The 22525-nt window shown below is 40.4% G+C and overlaps 1 protein-coding gene across 7 annotated transcripts in view; it reads left to right on the top strand.

Moving 5' to 3' along the window:
- ADD1 (adducin 1) overlaps window positions 1–22525 on the top strand; it is a 198581-nt gene that overhangs the window by 71521 nt on the left and 104535 nt on the right. For 2 of the 7 annotated variants that reach the window (XM_063135816.1, XM_063135822.1), the window contains exons 10-13: window positions 5121–5465; window positions 8185–8286; window positions 9395–9484; window positions 10218–10310. In XM_063135816.1, coding sequence (XP_062991886.1) covers window positions 5121–5465; window positions 8185–8286; window positions 9395–9484; window positions 10218–10310 — 630 coding nt within the window. Of the gene's footprint in view, window positions 1–5120; window positions 5466–8184; window positions 8287–9394; window positions 9485–9581; window positions 9600–10217; window positions 10311–22525 lie in introns of all 7 variants that reach the window. The other 5 variants (XM_063135815.1, XM_063135818.1, XM_063135819.1 and 2 more) reach the window with 5 other exon arrangements.

Here is a 22525-nt window from a genome sequence, read left to right as displayed (position 1 = left end):
GAGCGGCTAATAGGGCTCAGATACCCCTAACGCCTGGACGGTCACTGGCGTGTTCCGCAGCCAGGAAAATCTCCAAAAAGGCCCGGACTCCCAAATCTTCGAGAATTGACAAAACGGCAGCCAGTAAGTCCATTGATGACCGTTGCACTGAGGTGCCTGAACATTCCAGAGCGGCTAATAGGGCTCAGATACCCCTAACGCCTGGACGGTCACTGGCGAGTTCCACGGCCAGGAAAATCTCCAAAAAGGCCCGGACTCCCAAATCTTCTTCTGAAATGGAGAAAAAGAAGAAGAAGAAGAAGAAGAAAGACGTGGAAAAACCCTCGTTAGGGTCATCCCGCACGGCAGAACTGGCTAGGAGTCACTCTACTCCTCCTGCCATACCGACCGCTTCGATACCAAGGCCTCCCTCGATATCGAGATCCTAGTCGGTACCAACAGCTACGGTACCGACACACCCTCCCAGTCTATCGGTGGGCGAGTTGCGGGATTCGGTTTCAGCGGCCTCTTTCCGGGAGCCTGCCAGGCCGCAAGAAGTTCAGGGACTAATCCCTTTACCGCCTTAGTCAAGGCACACTCCAAGGCGTCAATGGGAAGGAGCTTCTCAATACTCTTATCCCCAATCAGTATGTGGTGATTATGAATGGGATCGATATCGCCCACAACGATACTTCCAGGGTGACCATCAGTCCCCTCAAGAAGAATATTATGCGCACCTTCCGCCTACATCGAGGGTGTGTCATCTACCGCTGCCTCCACCGCCCGCCCACCAAATGTCCACGGTGTCGACGCCTCGACACCGTACGCAGCCATCGGCATCAGCCGCCGCGGTTACCATGGTACCGACGGAGCATGTAGATCTCCAGGTGGTTACAGTATCCTCGCCTGAGGATAATTACCCATCGGATTCTGAGTCGGGGTTGTCGGCTACTCCATCGATGCCTTCACCAGAAGATGAGGTTCATGACAAGGACCCTTCTTCCCCTTCCGACGATATGGTCAGATTTTCTGACCATATGCTTAGAATGGTTCAGGCATTAGGACTGGGGATCCAGCAAACGGATGAATCGGTCGTCGATCCAATCTACGACTTTTTCCAGTCCACAACCAACGACTTGCCATCCCTATTCCACATGCTTTAAGGCAAACGGCTCAATTATCTTGGAAAACACCGGCTATGACTCGAGCAGGAGGATTTACTCCTCTGCCTCTTTGGGCATCAGGGCATCAACCTACGAGGCTACCATGGCACAATACCAGCTCTTCCTCTGGGAGAAAATAGGATCACTATGTGAACATCTCCCAGAGGACAAAAAAGAGCTGGCACGAGTCTTCCAAAGTAAAGCTTCAGCCATAGCCAGGCAACAATTGTCGACAGTGCGACACCAAGTTGACTGCCATTCCAAGTCGATGGTGGGGGCCGTGTCTTTGAGGAGACATGCTTGGCTATGCTCCGCCAATCTGGCTCATGACACCAAAGCCAGGATTGAGAACATGTCTTTCGATGGCGAGGGCTTATTTAATGGTAAGACGGATGAGACCTTGAACTCCATATACAAGGCTCGTATAAAGGCCAAGAAGATGGGTTTCTCTGCTCCGCCTGCCCAGTACAAGCCAAGACGGTGGACAAGACCGCCACCTCAACAACAACAGCAGTGGCCCTACTACCAAGGCCAACAGAGGCAGCAGCAACAACAGCTCCAAAGGAAGCGACCTTACTAGGGTAGATACCAGCGGGACAAACGTCAGCCCGACTTCTCTAAGAAGCAGCGGGTTTGACTCCTTTATCCCAGATCCACCTCCCTTTGTGAACCGCCTAGCACCACATTACCATCAATGGGAGTCAATAACATCGGACTCCTGGGTGCTCACTATCATCAACTTGGGGTATGCCATCGAGCTCGATGTCCTTCTTCTTTCTTCGGGGGTGAAAGTAATGGCTACTTCTATTTTACAGCTCCTACACAAAGGAGTCTGGTTCGCTGTGGTGGATCTGAAGGATGCGTATTTCCACATCTCCATCAGGAAGTCGCATCAAGCTTACCTTCATTTTTTGATCGGGACATCTCAATACCAGTTCACCGTTCTTCCCTTCGGCTTCGCCACAGCACCGAGGGTCTTCACAAAGGTGATGGCGGTAGTGTGCGCCCAGCTAAGACAAAAAGGAATATACATATACCTGTATTTGGACGATTGGCTTCTGGTAGCGGACAACAGTGACACGCTTCAGAAGGACATTTCAACCACCCTCAACCTGTTGGACTCGTTGGGTCTGTGGGTCAACGAGGAGAAATCCATCTTGACCCCACATCAGAAGCTGGACTTCATAGGGGTAACCCTATCGTCTCGGGACGGGAGAGCATACCTGCCCTCGACTAGAGCAAGCACCCTTCAAGATTTAGCCATCGCTACCGAGAGCCGCCGAAAGGTCTCGGCATGGACAATTCAGAGGCTATTAGGCTTGATGGCAGCTACAACTGCAGTCATCAGGTTTGCAAGACTCAGAATGAGAATATTGCAGGCCTGGTTTTTAAGAACTTTCGATCTTCAACACGATGCCCGGCGAACTTACCTGTCGATCCCGACGCAAGTAAGGGCATCTCTGAAATGGTGGTTTTTCGATGTCGACGCTCCTAGAAGGGGTTCCGTTCCAACAAACACTCCTTCGGTAACGATCATGACAGATGCATCGTTGATCGGATGGGGAGCACACTGCGACTCCCTCATAGCTCAGGGTCGTTGGCCTATTTCCCAGAGGGAACATCATATCAAACACTTAGAACTGCTAGCGGTGGAGAATGCAATAAAAACTTTTTCACAAATGATCGAGGGCCGAAACGTACTGATCGCGAAGGACAACACCACGGTAGTGGCGTACATCAACAGACAAGGTGGGACAAGGTCTCATCCTCTGAATCGATCGGCACTCAGGATTTAGAACTGGTGCATAAAGAGAAATACTCACCTGACGGCGATCCATGTAGTGGGCAAGGAAAACATCATCGCGGACGCCCTCAGCAGGTCTTTTCACGTCGACCACGAATGGGAGCTCGATACCGAAATAAGGGACGATCTCTTTCGGTATTGGGGCCTCCCTGCTGTCGATGTCTTCGCTACCGAAGAAAACGCAGCCTGTTCCAAGTTCTGCAGCAGAGCAGGAAGAGGAAAGCACTCGCTAGGAGACGCTTTCACCAGGACCTGGAAAGGAAATCTCCTTTACATCTTTCCTCTGTTTCCACTATTGACGAGGTACTGGCCAGATCCAGTCGGACAGGTCAGACTGCATCCTTGTCACACCGTGGTGGCCTCGACAGACGTGGTTCTCCCACACCCTTCGACTGTCGAACGGGAAGGGTTCGACACGCAAACCTGTCGACCCTCAAGATGACGGCATGGAGGATATCATCCACTCCTCCCCTCGTATCAAAGATTTAACTGTAGACCATATATTGTTGGCATCACTAAAGCCTTCAACGAGAAAATCTTACGCGGCAAAGTGGCAGGGATTTCAAACTTTTGCCTTGGAAAACGATCAAGCACCTGAATCTTGCCCTTTGTCATTGATTCTCAAATACCTATTGGCACTTTATCAGCAGGGACTCGAACTCACTTCCATCAGAGTTCACTTAGCGGCTATTACGTCTTTTCATTGAGGCATGGATGGTTTTACACCTTTTGTACATCCAACATCGAGGAAATTTTTAAAGGGGCTTAAAAATATGATACCGACAGTAAAGAGTATCGTTCCACCATGGAGCCTATCAGTGGTGTTACAGGCATTGACAAAGAAGCCCTTCGAGCCCATGGCCTTATCTGACCTTAGGCCTCTAACATTCAAGACTGTCTTTTTAGTAGCCATCACTTCTGCTAGACATGCAAGTGAGCTTAGAGCTCTCAGGATAGATGCTCCTTACACTATCTTTCACAAAGATAAGGTTGTGTTACGCACAGACCCTGCCTTCTTGCCTAAGGTAGTGTCAACCTTTCATCTGTCCCAATATATCACTCTACCAGCTTTCTTTCCGAATCCAACACCTGTTGAGTTTTCTTTACATAACTTGATGTAAGGAGAGCTCTTGCCTTTTACAAGGCTAGGACAGAGAGTTTGAGGAAAACAAAGCAATTGTTTATTTGTTATGGTGAGCCTTATAAGGGACTCCCTGTTTCATGCCAGCAACTGTCACGCTGGATTGTAGAGACAATTGAACTTGCTTACTCTATCTCTAAACTAGAGCTTGTGAAACCTGTGACAGTTCATTCTACCAGAGCTGTCGCAACATCTGTTGCCTTCAGCAGAGGTGTTCCCTTGACAGAAGTCTGTAGAGCTGCAACGTGGTCCACTCCATCCACGTTTGTTAGGCACTACAGTTTGGACACCCGTGCTAGGCACGACTGCTCGTTTGGAAGGACAGTGCTCTCGGAGATCTTCAGATGATGCACCAACCCACCTCCAAAGATATGTCAGCTTGCTACTCACCCATATGTGTTATGCATAGAGACCACAAAGAAGAAATGCAGGTTGCTTACCTGTAACTGTAGTTCTTCGAGTGGTCATCTATGCATTCACACAACCCACCCACCATCCCCACTTGGTGGTGTGAGACTTACAAATGACACAGTTATACGTGGAATGTACTTTATTGAAATTATACTCATGTTTATGGGGGCACAATGTCGGACTCCTGTAAACTGAGGTAAGGGCGGGAACCCCATGGACGTGCGCGGTAGCATGGGGGAGGGGTTCCCGCCAAAAACGTTCCACTCAGCTATAGAAGGTTCCGGTCTGGTCTCTGCGCAGGTGCAAAGCCCATATGTGTGAATGCATAGATGACCACTCAAAGAACTACAGTTACAGGTAAGCAACCTGCATTTTTTACTCTTAAATGGAAGTTGTATTTATTTGTTAATCTATACAAAGACACTTTGGACTGATTCTCTCATGGGCATACCAGTATGATTAAACTACTTCAAGACATGTTTAATAATTTGTCTACACATTTGTGTGAACTTAAATAGGATGGCATGGATGATATAACATTTCTTAATGACTGCCAGTAATTTTTCAGCAATAGTAGGTTTGGGGATCCAGATGACTGAAGTATTTTGTTGTGTTTTCTCAGGGTTACAGAACTGGCTATCCCTATCGATGCCCTGCTCTGAGAGAAAAATCTAAAAAATGCAGTGATGTGGAGATTCCTGCCTGTGTCACAGGGTATTCTTTTGCTAGTGATGGGGACTTGGGCCCTTGTTCTCCTCTGCGGCATAGTTTTCAGAAACAGCAGCGAGAGAAGACAAGGTGGCTGAATTCTGGCCGAGGAGACGATGCTTCTGAAGAAGGGCAGAATGGCGGCAGCCCCAAGTTGAAGACTAAGGTGTGGACGAACATTACACACGATCACGTGAAACCCTTGCTGCAGTCTCTCTCGTCCGGTGTCTGCGTGCCAAGCTGTATTACCAACTGCTTGGTCTGTGCCTACCTTACTGTTCATAGTTAGATGATGTAGAGCAACTTTTGGTGGCAGGCACTGTGAGGCTTTGGGAAGAAAATACAACACTCTTTCCTTTCCTTAGTATCTAATCTAGTTTCACATGAAACATTGATTTGTAATACTACAATCTGCATTCTCATTAATTGTTTGAGTGAAAGAGAATAGAGTTACATTTTAATCTGCTACACTACCAATAAGTTAACAATTCAGTGCTTTATTGTTTTATATATTTCAGCTACTTAAAATAGTTCTGTATCAGAAAAGTATTGTGATATTTTCTGGAAAACTATTCTGGTTACAACTTACACTAAATCACCTTAGATATGAACACTCCTCAATGTAGAAATTAGATAAGTCTCTATCACAGCTGGTAGTCTTTGTTTTAAGTGTAGTTACCACATTTAATAAAACTATCAGGTCTGTTTTCATAGAATAGTAGTGTTGGAAGGGGCCTGTAAGGCCGTAGAGTCCACCCCCCTGCTCAATTTGACTTATACCAACATCTATTTTAGCTAAATTGTGAATCACTAAAAAGGGCTAGTGTTTAACTCTACAAACTTTAATTCCTCTTAAGAATTCTCCTAATAAATTGACCTCTTTTGCTCCTCTATCTGCTATGCATTAGTCTCTCCTAAAGCCTCCCAGTGTTCACAGCCTTCTGCATGAATTGTTGCATGTAAGTAGATGGCCATAATTTGAAAATCTTTCCTCTAGTACTAGCTGGGTGTGGCATGACTAAAGTGCCGCTCGAGTAACCATTGGGAAACTTTGTTTATGAAGTTAAAATATGCACTTAAGTCTTGGCTAAAGGTTTTCAAATGCTATCATATGGATAGTGATAGCTGTTTGGAAATGCTTATTGTGATGGTGTATATTCTATTTCTAAAACTCAGATTTTTTTGCATGATGAAGTCTTTGTAATGGCTGATTAATATAAAGCTGACAATATAGGAACTTGAGACTGTAAATGGATTCCTCCATAGCCATTCTAGTGAAAGTACAGATAAACTTCAAGCATGAAAAGTCATACTGTTCAAAAGTTGTTACATTGAGTTCCTGTTCTTTTTTGCATACATTTTCTCTCTCAGTGCAGTAAAATATTCCCCTAAAATATGGTTGCTATGTTTTCCCTTTCAGAATTATTAATGGGAAATGTAGTTGCTCTTAGCCAATGTAGTGTCATCTAGAAATCCACGGAGAAAACACAGGAGAGATTCCTTGACTGTGGTGATTTTTTTCCTTTTTGTTATACTATATCTAGTACTGTCATACTCTGAAATATCACTTTTTTTTTGTTCTAGGTAGTGATAGTGCCTGAAAATGTTTACAAGGGCTTTGTGTTTGCTTGGACACACACAAAGAAGTGAATATCTGAGATCAGTATAAAGTAAAAGTATCATTTGAAAACATAATCATCTTAATATTTTGCTAGAGCAACTTGCAAAGCTTAAGCAGTAACCCTGGCTTATATATTTGGTTTTTAATGTTCTTGAGGTGTGTGTTTTTAAGTTCTAATTATACTAAGATTTTAATATTGTTGTTAAATATCTTTAATAAAAAGCTGGAGTTATTTTTATGTGAAAAAAATAAGAATCAGTGAGTATCCATAGCTCCATGTTCATTCCATTTTTTTACTTCATACTTGCAAAACATTTTAATGTTTTGTTGCTTTTTTCAAGAGTACTACTTCTGGCTATCTTTTGCCTTGAAATTATTTGGGGGAAGGAGCAGCATCTGTGTAAAGCAGGCTTGTTTCAATGTTCAGTGCATTTTTTGTGCAATAACAATTAGTATTTAATTAAGGAGGCTGAGCAGTTAATTGTTGTGAAAGAAGAAAGCTTGTACTTATGCAAAGCCACCTTCCAACATACTAAATGTACTGGCCATATAAAACAACCTTCTGCAAAGAAATCATGAAGTGTTTTGTGTATGGGATTTTTGTTCTTGTTGTAATTTTTGAAGCTGTAAAGCTTTATATAAAATTCTTTGACATCACCAAACTCCTCCTTTAGGTTTATCCATCTATTTGCCTGTACAAAAACAATTTTAAAAACAGTGCATTCTGAGTTCTGCTTTAAATCCAAACTTTGGTGATGCCCACTCTTTCCTCATAGTACAGAATCATTCAATTGACCTAGTTATTGACATCACACTGCTTTTCATATTCCTGTCATCTTGTGCTTTCTGTTGGCATTGGTGTGTGTAAATATCAGGGAAGTGAATCAATGATGTGGAAAAGGCAGTTGAGAAAACTTGGCATTGTGGCTAGATTTCTATTTCAGCAACCTTTCCCATGTGATCAGTAGGACTTACTCACAGAAAAGTATCCCCTGGACTGCAGTCTAATTATAAAAGAATTTAATTTGGCATAGTATACTTGTGATTCTTTGGGTTTTCTGCCTTAATTTATCAAAGCCCCTTAAAGCAATTTTCATTAATACCTTTACTAGCTCTATACTCAGAGGCATTTTCATATTCTGTATTTTCATATTTCTTCTGTATACATAAAAATGCAGCTTAAAAGATATTTCAAAGTTTAGGGATGGTTACATTTTTATAATTAGTGGATCATAATCATTGATTAATTTCTCGGTTATTATGTATTGTGTATTATGTACGTGTTGTGAACTTGCTGATATGAATGTTCCACCCATTTTAGCAATTTTGTTTGATATAATTGTTCTTCATATTACAGTGGACCAAAGAGGATGGACATAGAACTGCCACCTCTGCTGTCCAAAATCTATTCGTTCCATTGAATACTAACCCAAAGGAGGTCCAAGAAATGAGAAACAAGGTTTGTACTGGCAATCAGTATGTCATCTCGTTTTTTATAGTGATTGAAATACTGTATTTTCTGGCGTATAAGACTACTTTTTAACCCAGGAAAATCTTCTCAAAAGTTGGGTGTCGTCTTATACACCCAGTATAAGATGACTTTTTAACTCAGGAAAATCTTCTCAAAAGTTAGGGGTTGTCTTATATGCCCAGTAGGTGAACATTGTAGTGGAATCTCAAGGGAATTCATATGTTTAAAAAGTCTACATCTCTCTTACTGGATATCATTCAAGCATGTTGAAGAATGAGCACTCCTAACAAACAAGATGGAAAAGTCAAGCAAAATGTTGGGTGAGGGGGAGAAATCACGAAGACATTTGCTTAATACAGCATCCTAATTAGAACAAGTGTTTTTGCTATGGGGAATTTCACTTTTCAACTTGGAAGCCAGGAATCTGGTCAAGAAAGTCCCCTATCCCCTCCTTGCTTGGCAAGAACCAGGTAGAATAGTGCAGCCCTATTAGTATTTGCCAGATATGTTGCAATTTTTTTTCCTTTCAAATAACACCACAGAGATCAGCATTTCTCTCTTCCCTCCCATCCAGATCACTAATGTTTCTTCCCCTGGCTCCCACAAATTAGCACTGTCCACTTAATCTTATCTCCACACATAAGAAGCAACTGGCCAAGCCTACAGATTGGCCCAGCATATTCACACACTTTTGTAAGAACTGATCTTGGAATGTTTAATACAATCTGCTTACTGCTGTGGTTTTAATAAATATACTCCCTTGCGTTGTTCTACGAGCTTCTTCTCTTGTTCCTTCCTTTTGCAAAGCAAAAACAGCACATTCAAACTAAGTGTTTTGCTTGAATAAATTTGCAAATTTGCAGTCACAAGATTTGGGGTTCAGTACAGGACCCTAGATCCCCTGAGAGCTTCTGATAAAGTGATGTTTGTAGCCTCAAAAGATTAGAAAGGTATAAAATTGTAACCTGCAGTGATAATTGATGCAACCAATATCTTATATATCCAAGCCAACTCAACCAAAGTTAATATAAAACAGCTCATATTGTGGCACACACAGAGACTAAGCAAGTAGCTTTGATGTATTTTTCTTTTATAGATCCGGGAGCAAAACCTGCAAGATATCAAAACTGCTGGCCCGCAGTCACAGGTTCTTTCTGGGGTTGTTGTAGACAGGAGCCTAGTACAGGTGAGAGCACAATCTGATTTTAAAATGCAATTTTAGAGTTTATTATCTTTCTGCTGTCATCTAATATATCACTATGAAATTATTCTTTAATTGGCAGAAAGTAACTGTTTATAAGGTAAGTGTTAGAGGTAACATTTGTTGTCTCCGCAACCATGCTCAGGGTCAGAAATGGAGAAATGCATGACCCCGGCAGTGCGCTGTCTCTAGCGTTGGGTGCAGTGCATGAGACATGCAAGGGCCGCTTTTTCCTGTGGACTGAAAACCTCCTCTGAGCTAGTCAGGCTTTGTGTCACTGATTGTATTTGAAAAACTGCTGAATACCCAACATTATTGCTACAATATAATTTATCTGCAATAACATCTTTATTGAAAATTATATCTTTGTTAGGAAGCATTCATTTTCAGATATTTAAAATTATTTTACATTATATCTATTTAAAAGATTATAAAGGTATGTCTGCTCCAATAAAGCATATAATGTAATAACTTGGCTAAGTAAATTTAAGAGCTATAACTTGTTCTCCAATCCTTTATATTGTGCCTTATGAAGCAGGACTAGCCGTCATCTCTAATGTTGGAGTTAATGTTCCTGTGCATGTTGCTTCAATTGTCATTGCTTCTGTATCAACTTTTACTGTTTTCCTGCATGTTTTTAGTCCATGACATAATGCTCTTAGCTGATAATCTGAATCCCGAGCTTGGTTTGCTCTGTTCACTCAATTTACTGTTACAGGATGCACCCCTCTCAGACTGTACGGAAACAATTGAAGGGCTCGATCCCACAGAGCAGGCTTTTAGTCCCGCTAAATCTGTCTCTGTTAGAAAGGTACTTACTGCCATGTCATACTGCTCTAAATGCTGATGTTTAGCTTTCACTTTTAATCTCTCTTAACTGGTTTGTTTATAGTGTGAAATGAATTAGATGAATCTACATGTTATGCATGTGTATATGTTTGATATAAAATGTAAAATTAAAGTAGTCTTATTCATGATTCTGAAGCTGATAACACAGAAGATTTTAAGGTTCTCTGTATAATTGTTAAGTCTGTGTTAAGTAATCCAGTTATATCAGTGTAATTCCAAAAATATCCACAGACTTAACCAAGAATAATGCAGCACAAATAAGTTTAAAATGATGGTAGTTATTTACTTGTAAAGAGCGTTGTATGTAGATGGACCTCAAATTACTACTAAAGATGGATTCAGTTATAGCTTCCTGAAGTTTTTTCACATGAGTAGTACAACCAGAATTTCACATGAGGATACATCTGTCTGAAACCCCAAACTTAAGCATGGTAGTAGGCTCGAAAATTAGTCTTATTTCTGGCATAGACCATTTTATACATAGCAGTCTTATACAAACATACAGCCTCAATGCAAGGAACTGTATCATAAATAAATAGCATCCTCTTGTTGCAGCACTAACTCTGCCCTCCCTTGTCTTCTCTCTCTGCTAGTCTTTGATATTTTCATTTGGGAGAGATCTGCCAGATGCACAAGCTTTAGATACAGATAAATGTTTAAAGATTTATATAGATAAATCCTTTAAAGCAGCAGTGGTCAACTTAAGATGGTCTGTGATCCAATTTCCGGCTCCAGGAAACCACCAGGGGCTGCACACACACCTGCTGCTAAAATTGCCGCCAGGGCTGCAATAAAGGCTGAGGGTTGCATGCAGCCTACAGACAACATGTTTCCCATCATTGCTTTAAACAAATGTTTAATTTGTTAACTACTAGCATATTACTTGATGTCAATGATCAGCACAATGTTCAACACAATTTAAATTGTGACTCTTTACAACAACAACAACAACAACAACAACTTTATTTCGGTCAATAGACCATTCCAGCAAATAAAATTTTTACATACAAGCAAACTGAACATACCATTAACTATTAGCTATTAAAAGTCAGGCGATCATAGAAGATCTAAAAGAAATGGCCAGGTTCAAAAACTTGGCCACTTGCTCAGTGGTTGATTTGTCTATATTACAAAGTAAAAGAGATGTTAAGAATTCAGTTGGGTGACCAGGATAAAATTGTAAAATAGGGTTTAGAAGATCATTTCTAGCCCCTAGATAAAATCTGCAAAACAGTAAAACATGAGATACAGTTTCCACTTCACTATTGTTGCAGGGGCAGCATCTGTTGAGCACTGGAATTTTATTAAATCTGCCCTCCAAAAGTTTGGAGGGGAGAACATTAAGTCTGGCTAATGAAAATGCTCTCCTGTATTTAGGAATAGTCAACCAGTGTAGATAAGGCATCCCATCTTTACAAAAGGAGGCTGGTAGTCCTAGGGACAGGGGGGAGCATGGGCCCCGTGCAGCACTCTGAAGGACTTGCATATCTATATCAAACAGTCTCTGTTTCACTACTGATTTGGCACTAGCTAAATCCCTTGATAGTAGCTTTTGGGGGGAAAGGCCTACTGACTTGATTTTACTAGTCATGGCCTTTGCCCAAGGGGATTCAAAATGGTCTAACAGAATCTTAGATACTAGAGAATTAGATGGAGGTGCCAAGTTACAGCGAAGCCAAAAATGAATAACATGAATCCAGGCCAGGCAATTAACAGAATTCAGACCGACTTCTAGTTTAAGAGCAGCTCCAGAAACACACTTGGGAACACCAAATAACATTCTAAGAAAAAAAGACTGAATGCCCTCAAGGGAGGATTTAAAGCATGGGAACCAAATTGGAGCCCCATATAAAATCTGAGGGATGATTTTGGCTTTGAAAACCTGGACAGCTGCCGGAATGAATTTCTCGCCCCTTGTAAAAAAAGAAGCGAGTAATTGCACCTAGGTGTTGTTCAGCTTTAGTCTTAGAGAGTTTTCCCTGTTCTCTCCAAGAGATGGTTTCATGGAACCATATACCCAAGTATTTATAGGAGCCCACTTGCTCAATCGTGGAGTTCTCCATGGCCCAAGAAAATCTAACCTTGCGTTTGGAAAACACCAAAACCTTAGATTTAGTATAATTAATAGAGAGCAAGTTTTCTGAGCAGTAGTTTGCAAAGCCGCACAGCAATCTCTTGAGGCCCACCCTGGTCTGAGAGATGGGAACTGCATCGTCTGCATACAGAAGCAGAGAAACTTTAGTGTTCTGTATCCTAGGTGGGTGGGACGGTAAGGGCTCCAATGCGTGGGGGAGGTCTGACAAATACAGATTAAATAATAAAGGTGCGAGCACACAGCCTTGTCTAACCCCACATGATGCAGCAATCTCTTTTGTGTAGTGACCTGATGGGCTGCACCGAACCTGAGCAGTGGTTTGATAGTAAAGAGATTGAATCAAAAACAGGAGTCTCTTATCCATGGAAAGCTGTTCCAATTTGTTCCACAGACGCGGGCGTGATATAGAATCAAAAGCTGATTTTAAATCAATGAAGGCTGCAAAAAGTTTGCCGCCTTTAGGGGCAGAATATTTGTGGGCCAGGTGAGTCAAGACCAAACAGTGGTCAAGGGTTGAGCAGCCGGGTTTAAAACCGATCTGCTCAACACCCAGTATGTCATGCTCAATGGTCCATGCCTTTAGTTTGAGGCCTAAATAACTGGCATAGATCTTCCCCACTAATTGTGACTCTTTAGTTTTCAAGTGGATGTTTCACATTTTCCTTTAGGTGAGATTATGATTATACTTAGGTCACAGTCTAAATGATGCAGGAAGGGGGTGGAGCTTGGCAGCCATGGAGTCGGCGAGTTTCTTCTGATGCTCTAACCGGCTTAGCCGGGAAAAACAATTATCTCCTTTTTAATGAGCATAAATCTTTAATCAAATGATGGAAAAGGACTATGAATGTTAACTGTCTAACTTGCCGGTGTTGGAAAAAGCTGGAAGAGATAGTGGAAAAGACTGAAATACTGGCTTTATAAAGAGGAAAGCAGTTTGTTGTAGTTATCGTCGGCTGGCGAGAAGGGGGGTGAGCAGTGGCGGAGAAAAAGCAGCGTTCGGTGAGGGGGCGAAGTGTGGCATTGATAGACTGTGTATGGCTAGTTCCGGTCCCCTCTAGTGAATGCTGTTGTGAATCTGATGTATTCCCCCCCCCTGAGAAGAAGGAAGAGTGTTTAACACACAGAAGATAAGCTAATAAACTGCCAAGAAAGGGAGCTGGACTCAAAGATTTATGCCCTGTCCAGAAGTGTCCTATTTAAGTCTCCTTTAAGTGTCCATTAAAAGGAGAATTAGGAAGGAGTGGAAAAGGTTAAATACTCAAAAAAAGAAACCAAGTAACCATAACCTCTCCAACCTGGAAAATCCAGTCCCTGAAGGAGAACAGGAGGACAAAGATACAGACCCAGTTTTCTTAGATACAGTGCCAAAAAAAGAAAAAAACATGGCTGAAGGGGGAAATCCAACTGGCAGTCAGCCACCCTCTTTAGTGGAGATTAAGGCGGCAATTGCAGAGAACAATAAAGTCATTTTTTTAAAAATGGATCAGCAAATGGATGTTTTTAGACAACAAATGCGTGTCCTGGCTGATAAGACAGCTGAGAACTCAAAAAATATCAAAGATTTGGAGACAAAAGCTGATTTGAACCAGAAGAAGCAAGAGGCTTTTGAAAAATCAACAAATATTCAATTTAAAGATTATGAATTAAGACTGATAGCCTTGGAGGATCAATCTCGTCGATCATCAATTCGAATAAAACAGCTAAAGCAAACACAAGGAGAAGATCTAAGAGAAATCATCCTGAATTGGTTCAAAGAGCTGATGCCTGACCTACCAATAGATGGATCGGATTTAGATCGAGTTCACTGTGTGTGGGGGGGGCAAAACTAAAAAGGGACTAGAGACATTTTGGTAAAATTTGGTAATTATTATAAAAAAGAGCAAGTTATGAAAGAATTAAGATCTATGGTCCAATTGCAGTATAAAGGCAAAGCAGTGCAAATTTACAATGATCTTTCTCAGCACACATTAAACTGGAGACGTAGTATTAAACCAATAACTGAAACACTAGTGAAGAACAAAATCCTGTATTCGTGGGGTTATCCTGTTTTTTTAAGATTCACACATGGAAGGGGGGAACACAGAGTAACCTCACTGGATCAAGGTAAAGAGTTGCTGAAGAGGCTGGGTCTGTATGGGGAAGTAACTGGGACTGGAATGGGTGGGGGGGAATGAGGCTGGGACATCTGGGGTGTAATAGAATTGTTAATCATATTATGAGATAATTGTAGACAGAAATGTTAAACATAGAAACCTTGCCAGCCAGGCGCAGCACTGCCTCCCACCTCCCTTTAAAGTTAATGGCTGGAGTATTAGACTCACGGGGATGTGGGGGGATCAGAGTGGGGGGGTGGGGAGGGGGGAAGGTAGGAGGGAGGGGGTTGGGGTAAGGGGGTGGGGGGTAGTTGTATGGAGTTTGTGTTTTTATGTATGTAAATTTGAGTTGCAGAGCACAAGGGATCGGAAGAGACTTCAAAAGGGTGAATATGGATAAAAAGATAAAAGTATCAACACTCAATGTTAAAGGTCTGGGGGCAGTCGTGAAAAGGAGGAGAATAGAACAAATGTTTAATAAAGAAGGATCGGATATTATAATGGTGCAAGAAACACACCAAGGCTCCGAGAATTCGAATATGATAAAATTAAAGTGGTTAGCTTATTATGAAAAGTCATTAGGGACGTCAAAAAAAAAATGGAGTGGCCACTTTGATCAAAAAAAAAAGTGGGTTTATATTAGAAGAAACAAAAAAGGACGATAGTGGCAGATATCTTATGTTAAAAGGTAAAATTGAAGGAAAGGTATATACGCTAATTAATGTGTATGCCCCAAATGAGAGACATAGAGAGTTTTTTATAAAGTTATTTAAAGAAACAGAAGAATTCAAGCAGGGGTATGTCATATTAGCTGGGGACTTTAATATGGTTATGGAGAATAGATGGGACAGGTCGAATCCCACTAATGTTGAAAAGAGGAATAATATAACTATATTGAATAAATTAGTAAAAGAAAATGATTATTCAGATTCTTGGCGTTTACTCAATGGGATTAAGCCTGGATTCTCATATTTTTCCCCAGTTCATCATACATACTCCAGGATAGATTATATATTTGTCTCAAAAGATTTTGCAACAAAGATTTGTAAAATGGAAATGGGGGTAATAAAAGTAACTGATCATGCCTTGTTAAGTTTAGAATTTGCAGTCAAGAAGAACTATAAAGAGGCATATAGATGGAAGTTGAATATAAAAATACTGAAATATAATAAAGTGGTAGAGAAAATTCAGAAGGAATTGTCGGAGTCATGGGAAATTAATGAAAAGGAAGGAACAGCAGGGTCAGTCATTTGGGACACCATGAAGGCTGTAGTAAGAGGAATTTGTATTAGAGAGACGTGTAGCTTAAAAAGACAACAACGTGCAGAGCAGGAAAAGTTAGAGATAGAAATTAGAAATTTGGAGGAAGAATATTGGCGAGGTAAAAATAAATATAAATTAGTAGAAATACAAGCTAAGAAGAAACAATTAGAAAATTTAAATTTAGAGGAGGTTCAAAAGAATTTAATATATATGAAAAGGGAATATTTTGAAAACAGTAATAAGAATTCTAGGTTGCTTGCCAGGCTCACACAAAAAGAAAAAGGGAGGAATGGGATAGAAGTATTGAAGGATAATCGAGGGAATTATTGTCATATAATGAAAGATAAAATAAAAATTTTCCAGGAATTTTATCAGGAACTATATAAGGGTAAAGAAATACAACAAGAAAAGGTGGAGGAATATATTGGAAGGTTTATAAAGAATGGAATAAAACCAGAATATAAAGAGTTAATGGAGAAGGTAATAACTCAAAGAAAAGTTGAAGATGTTATTGATAATTTGAAAGTTGGTAAATCACCGGGAGCAGATGGTTTAGGACCAGAATATTATAAAGTTTTCAAAGAATTTTTAGTTCCAAAGTTATTGAAACTTTATAATATGATATTATTAGGAGAGAAGATACCTGAAACATGGGAACATTCATTGATAATTCTAATTCCAAAACCAGATAAAGACCTGACTAGTCCTGATTCTTATAGACCTATCTCGTTAATAAATCAGGATGCCAAAATTTTCTCATCTATTATGGCTAAACGGTTAAATAAATTTATATCAGAATATATAGGAGAAGATCAATGCGGATTTGTGGCAGGAAGGCAGATGCATAGTTTAGTGGGAAGAGTTTTAAATGTAATAAATGTAATAAAAAAATCAAATATCAAGGCAGGAATTATGGCATTGGATATTTTTAAGGCCTTTGATTGTGTGAGCTGGCAGGCATTAAAGATTATTGTAGATAAATTGGGATTTGGAAATAAATTTAAAAACATAATAGAACAGTTATATTCCCAAAATACAGCTGTAGTGGTGGTAAACGATGGACTCACTGAAAAGATATGACTAGCCAGAGGTACAAGACAAGGATGTCCGCTCTCGCCGGTCCTGTTTGTAATGGTTATGGAAGTATTGGCGAAGGCACTAAGGGAGGATGAAGAGTTAGAAGGAATTGGAGAGGTAAGGGAAATAAGGTTAAACATGTTTGCGGATGACACTTTATTGACCATTAAGAACCCAATAAGAAAAATAGAAAGAATTAAATATCAGTTGAGGGAATTTGAAGAAATTACAGGGTTAAGAATAAATTGGTCTAAATCAGAGATGATGTTGTTTATTTATACTAAGAAGGAAGAAAAGGAATGGGAACATAAGGGAATAGAAATGAGAGTTAAGGAGGAGATTAAATATTTGGGAATTAAAATTACAAAAAAATTAGAGAATCTTGAAAAGGAGAATTTAACGAGGTTAAAGAAAGGTATTAGAGAAATTGGAGAAATATAAAAGATTAAATTTATCTTGGTTTGGAAGAATAGCTTTAATAAAAATGAAGATTTTAGCTAAAATTAATTTTGTGTTTAGGATGTTACCAATAAAAATATCAGAAACTGAGATAAAAAGTTGGCAAAATATTATTAATAAATATTGTAATGGAGAAAAGAGAGCAAGAGTGAATAAAAATAATTGGTATCTAAGCCAAAAAAAGGGTGGATTGGGTCTCCCAAATATAAAATTATACTACGCAGCAAATAGATTAAGACATATTGTAGAAGCAATTATAGGAGTAGGAGATTTATATTGGATGGAAGAAAAAACTATAAGTAATGTGGAGATGAGTTTGGATAATGTCTTTTTTAAAGATGGAGGGAGAAAGTGGGTTGGAAGTATAGATAATCCACTCCTGAGGACTCAATGGGAAATTTGGAGTAAATTTAAAGGGAAGCTGCTTCCGAGCAACTCTCCCTTAGCACCGATAATAATGTTAAAGAATTTCCCAGAGGATCTGAAGGGTAGATTATGTAAAATATTAAAAGAGAAAAGTAAAATGAAACTAAAGGATTGGTTAAGAGATATAAAAACAAGAGAGGATATGGAAAAATTGTTAAAGGAGAAAAAATTATCTTGGTTAGAATATGGGCAACTAGAACAATGGAATAAAAAGTGGATTAAAGATAATAGAGTTTGTAGAAAGATGACGAAGTTTGAAGAGTTAATAGCAAATAAGGAAAAAGGTAAAGTAGGTAGTATAGTTTTAAAAGGGTTAATGAGTGAAATATATAAAATATTGTTAGAAAAAGAGTTTAGAGAGAACTCAGAGAAAATGGTATGGGAGTCAGATTTGAAGGTACAAATAGGGCGACAGAGATGGGAGGGACTATGGAAACAAAGAGTGTTGAGAAGTTTATCAGTGAGAATAAAGGAGAACTATTTTAAAATTTTGTGGAGGTGGTACCTAACCCCGATTAGATTGAATAAGATAAATGATCAGCATTCAGCAAATTGTTGGAGAGGTTGTGGGGAAAAAGGAATGTATCTACATATGTGGTGGCAATGCAAATATGTACAAAGATTATGGAAGATGGTGTTTTCAGAAATTGAAGAAATAGTGGGAATGAAAATAGAACAAACACCAAAGATTGCATTGCTGTCACTATTTGAAGATATAAAGTGTGGAAAAGAAACTATAGAGCTGATATCGAGTTTGCTGGTTGCAGCACGATTGATGGTAGCTAGGAACTGGAAGATTCAAGGGGAATATTCTATTGAAGAATGGTACAAAGAAGTATGGGATATAGCCATTAATGATAAACTGACATGTAATATTAAGTGGAGAAAAGGCGTAACTAAAATAAATGAGTTCGAAGGAATCTGGAAACAGTTCCTAATATTTGTGTTTACTAAGGGAAGTGGGAAACCGCCAGCAGAAGAAACGATCAGATTTTGGACTCAGGAATAGATCCCGAGGTGGGGGGTGCACTTTTATGTTAAGAATGATTATGTTGTAGTATGATAATGTATAGGTAATACTTATTCAACATATATGTACTCAACATTTATTCAATATGTATGTAGCAGTTTGATGTTTTTCTTTTTTATTATTATTACTATTGTAATGTTGTATGTTTATATAGTGTAGAAAACAAATAAAAATTATTAAAAAAAACTAAATGATGCAGGAAATTGCAAACTAAAAACAAAAAGTTGAATGCCATTGTGTGGAATTTGACTGCATTAATTGGAATGTATGCAGAATATTATGAAACATTGTTGAAACGCTGGAAATTGCTAGGAGGTCACGTATTCTCTCTTCCTTCAGTTAGAGCAACATACTTTTTGCTCTGGAATAGCTTTCTGTTGCCAGTGACCATGAAGAGGGGCTATAGTTCGATTGAACTCCAGAAGTAGGCATAATTTTGTTTGATCATATCTCTGACTATGTTGAATACTAGCCATATATTAATTTGGCACAAAATTACAAATTACATTTGTGCATATGCACTCCATATAGAAGTTTGTCTGGTTTACAGTGCATAGCTGTCCTGCTTTCTGTTGTGATGATTTTTGCAATCCTAGTTCAATACAACAACTCCAGTTCTAGAGCATCGGAAGTTGCCAGTTGAGCAAAATCTTGGGTGACTCTAGTTTGCCTTGTCCATTGTTTTGGTGGAGTCCCTGAAAAACCTGCTTATTAAGGCTCTTTAAAAATCCAATGTATACACGTATTAAATATACATGCTTCCTCGGGGATTTTTGCTTAAGCAAGGTAATACTTATTCTTGTGTTCCTAATGGTAATGAGTTTTTTTCTCAACATCTTGTAGTTAAAGTTACTTAGAGCAGTGACATCAAAAATGAAAATAGCTGTCATGACAGCTAACCTCCGATAGGAGAAGGCACTCTAAGAATTAAAAAACCTTGTAGTTCTATGGGGACAGAGGCATCTATATGGTCAACGCATTTATAATTATCTATGTTAGTTTATTTTTAGGCATTTCTACGCTTTTTTTTTTTTTAACTTCTCTCAGGGCAGCTTAAAACACAAACATCTAAAATGCAGTGTAAAACAGAAAAAATCTATAGGCAGCAAAATAACTAAACAACTAGCATAAAATGATCAGCAGAGACAAAAAGTAATTAAAAGGCCTGGTGCTGAAATGACATAAAAGTAGGTGCTACAAGCCTTCTTAGGGAGAGCATTCCATGAATGGGTTGCTGCTATTGAGAGGCTCTTACTCTTGTAGCCACCTGCCACACCTCAGATATCAGAGGTACCAAGAGAAGGGTTTCTGTTGAAGATTTTGGAGTACAGATGGTAATAGATGGAGAGAAGCAATCCCTGGTCCGAAGCCATGAATAGCTTTAAGGTTAAAGCCTTAAATTGGGCCCAGAAGCAGACCTTATGCCAGTACAGCTAATGAAGCCCTGGTATAAATTGATCATTATGCTTGTCCCCCATGGCAGGTAGCAATGCCAGGCCTCCAGCATGGTTCACTAGGCATGTGCCATCTGCTTCCATCTCTTCTCTGCCACCTCTGCTCATAGTTAACACAGGGTGAGGCAAGCAGGTTTAAAACATTAATTGGCTAGGCAGACTAGTATGGGAGAAAGTGCTGTCTTATATATCCTGGTACCAAGTTGTTTAGGGATTTATATAGTAGTAACAAAACCTTAAACCTGACCCAGTAGCGGATAGGCAGCCAGTGCAGTTCCCTGCATGACAGTGGCCCAGCTATACCTGTCCTGAAGAGGTCATAACTGGTGTATTATTCGACGTTTATAAAAGCCACACTAAGCGGCCATGGCCACGTGGGCCTCCAGTGACAGAGATGGATCTAGCAGCACCCTAGATGGCAAACCTGATTTTGCAGAGGAAGTCGAACTCCATCCAAAGCAGATAGTAAGCCTATCTCCCAGACTTAGAAACCACTCACTCACAGGGCCTCCATCTTGCCCCAGAATTCAGCTTCAGTTTATTGGCCCTCATCCAGCTCATCACTGAGCCTAAGCACTGACCCTGAACTTGTACTACCTCACCTGTGTCAGATGTTACAGGGTGATAGAGCTATGATTTCATATAGATTTTAAACAACATTGGGGACAAAACAGTACCTTGCAGAACCCTATAGCTTCATTGCCAAGGAATAGTCATCTAATGTTACTCTTTGAAATTACCTCACTAGACCTACTGTAACATAGTGTTTCCAATGCACAACCCATAGAGCTGGTCCAGGAGAATGCCATAGTTTGATGCTATCAAAAGCTGATGGGAGATTGAGCAGATAAAGGTCATCCTTTATCACTTGATAAAAATCATCCCTCAGGGTGACCAAGACTTATTTGGTGTTGTGCCAGGCCAAAATCCAGCTAGAAATGGGTCTAGATAATCAGTATCCTCCAAGGGTGCCTGCTGTTGCTCCGCCACGACCTTCTCGTGTACATTTCCTTAGAAAGGAGTATTCGCACCTGGGCAGTATTTGTCAAATTCTACTGGATCCAGAGCAGGTTTCTTCAGGAGTGGCTGCACTACTGCCTCCTTAAGGGCAACAGGAACCATCACTTTGCATAGAGATGCATTTATTTATTTATTTATTACACTTATATACTGCCCCATAACCGAAGCTCTCTGGGTGGTTTACAAAAGTTAAAAACAGTAAGCATTAAAAACAAATATACAAAAATTTAAAACCATCAAAAGCATAAAAACAGCAATACCCATTTAAAACAGCTATTCTGGGGTCAGTTAAAAAAGAAAGAAAAAACCTGGAAGAAGAGAAAAGTCTTGACGTGGTGCCGAAAAGATGACAATGTTGGTGCCAGGCGAACCTCATCGCAATATAAGGCTTTATAGGTTAAAACCAGCACCTTGAATTGGGTTTGAAAACGTATAGGCAGCCAAGGCCAGAATTGGTCTTATATGTTCGAACTTTCTGGCCACTGCATTTTGCACAAGCTGCAGCTTCCGAACAGTCTTCAAAGGCAGCGCCACATAGAGCACATTGCAGTAATATAATTTGGAGGTTACCAGAGCATGGACAACTGAAGCTAGGTTATCCCTGTCCAGATAGTGGCTTAGCTGGGCCATCAACCGAAGTTGGTAGAAGGCACTCCATGCCACCGAGGCCACCAGAGCCTCAAGGAACAGAGATGGTTCTAGGAGAACCCCAAGCTACGAACCTGCTCCTTCAGAGGGAATGCAACCCCATCCAGAACAGGTTGTGAACACCCACTAGCAGCATCTCGGTCTTGTCTGGATTGAGTTTCAGTTTATTAGCCCTCATCCAGTTCATTGTCGCAGCCAGGCACCAGTTCAGCACATCCACAGCCTTACCTGATGAAGATGAAAAGGAGAAATAGAGCTGTGTGTCAACAGCATACTGATGACAAAGCACTCCAGAACTCCGGATGACTGCACCCAACGGTTTCATGTAAATGTTAGACAGCATGGGGGACAAAACTGACCCATGTGGAACCCCATACTGGAGAATCCACGGGGCTGACCAGTGTTCCCCAAGCACCACCTTCTGGAGCCGACCAGCCAAGTAGGAGCGGAACCACTGTAATGCAGTACCTCCCATTCTCAACTCAGCCAGTCGTTCCAGAAGGATACCATGGTCGATGGTATTGAAAGCTGCTGAGAGATCAAGAAGAATCAACAGAGTCACACTCCCCCTGTCTTTCTCCCGAAATAGGTCATCATACAGGGCGACCAAGG

This window comes from Elgaria multicarinata, chromosome 10, assembly GCF_023053635.1.
Source record: "Elgaria multicarinata webbii isolate HBS135686 ecotype San Diego chromosome 10, rElgMul1.1.pri, whole genome shotgun sequence".
Lineage (NCBI taxonomy): Eukaryota > Metazoa > Chordata > Lepidosauria > Squamata > Anguidae > Elgaria > Elgaria multicarinata.
This window is presented reverse-complemented; position numbering and strand designations above follow the sequence as displayed.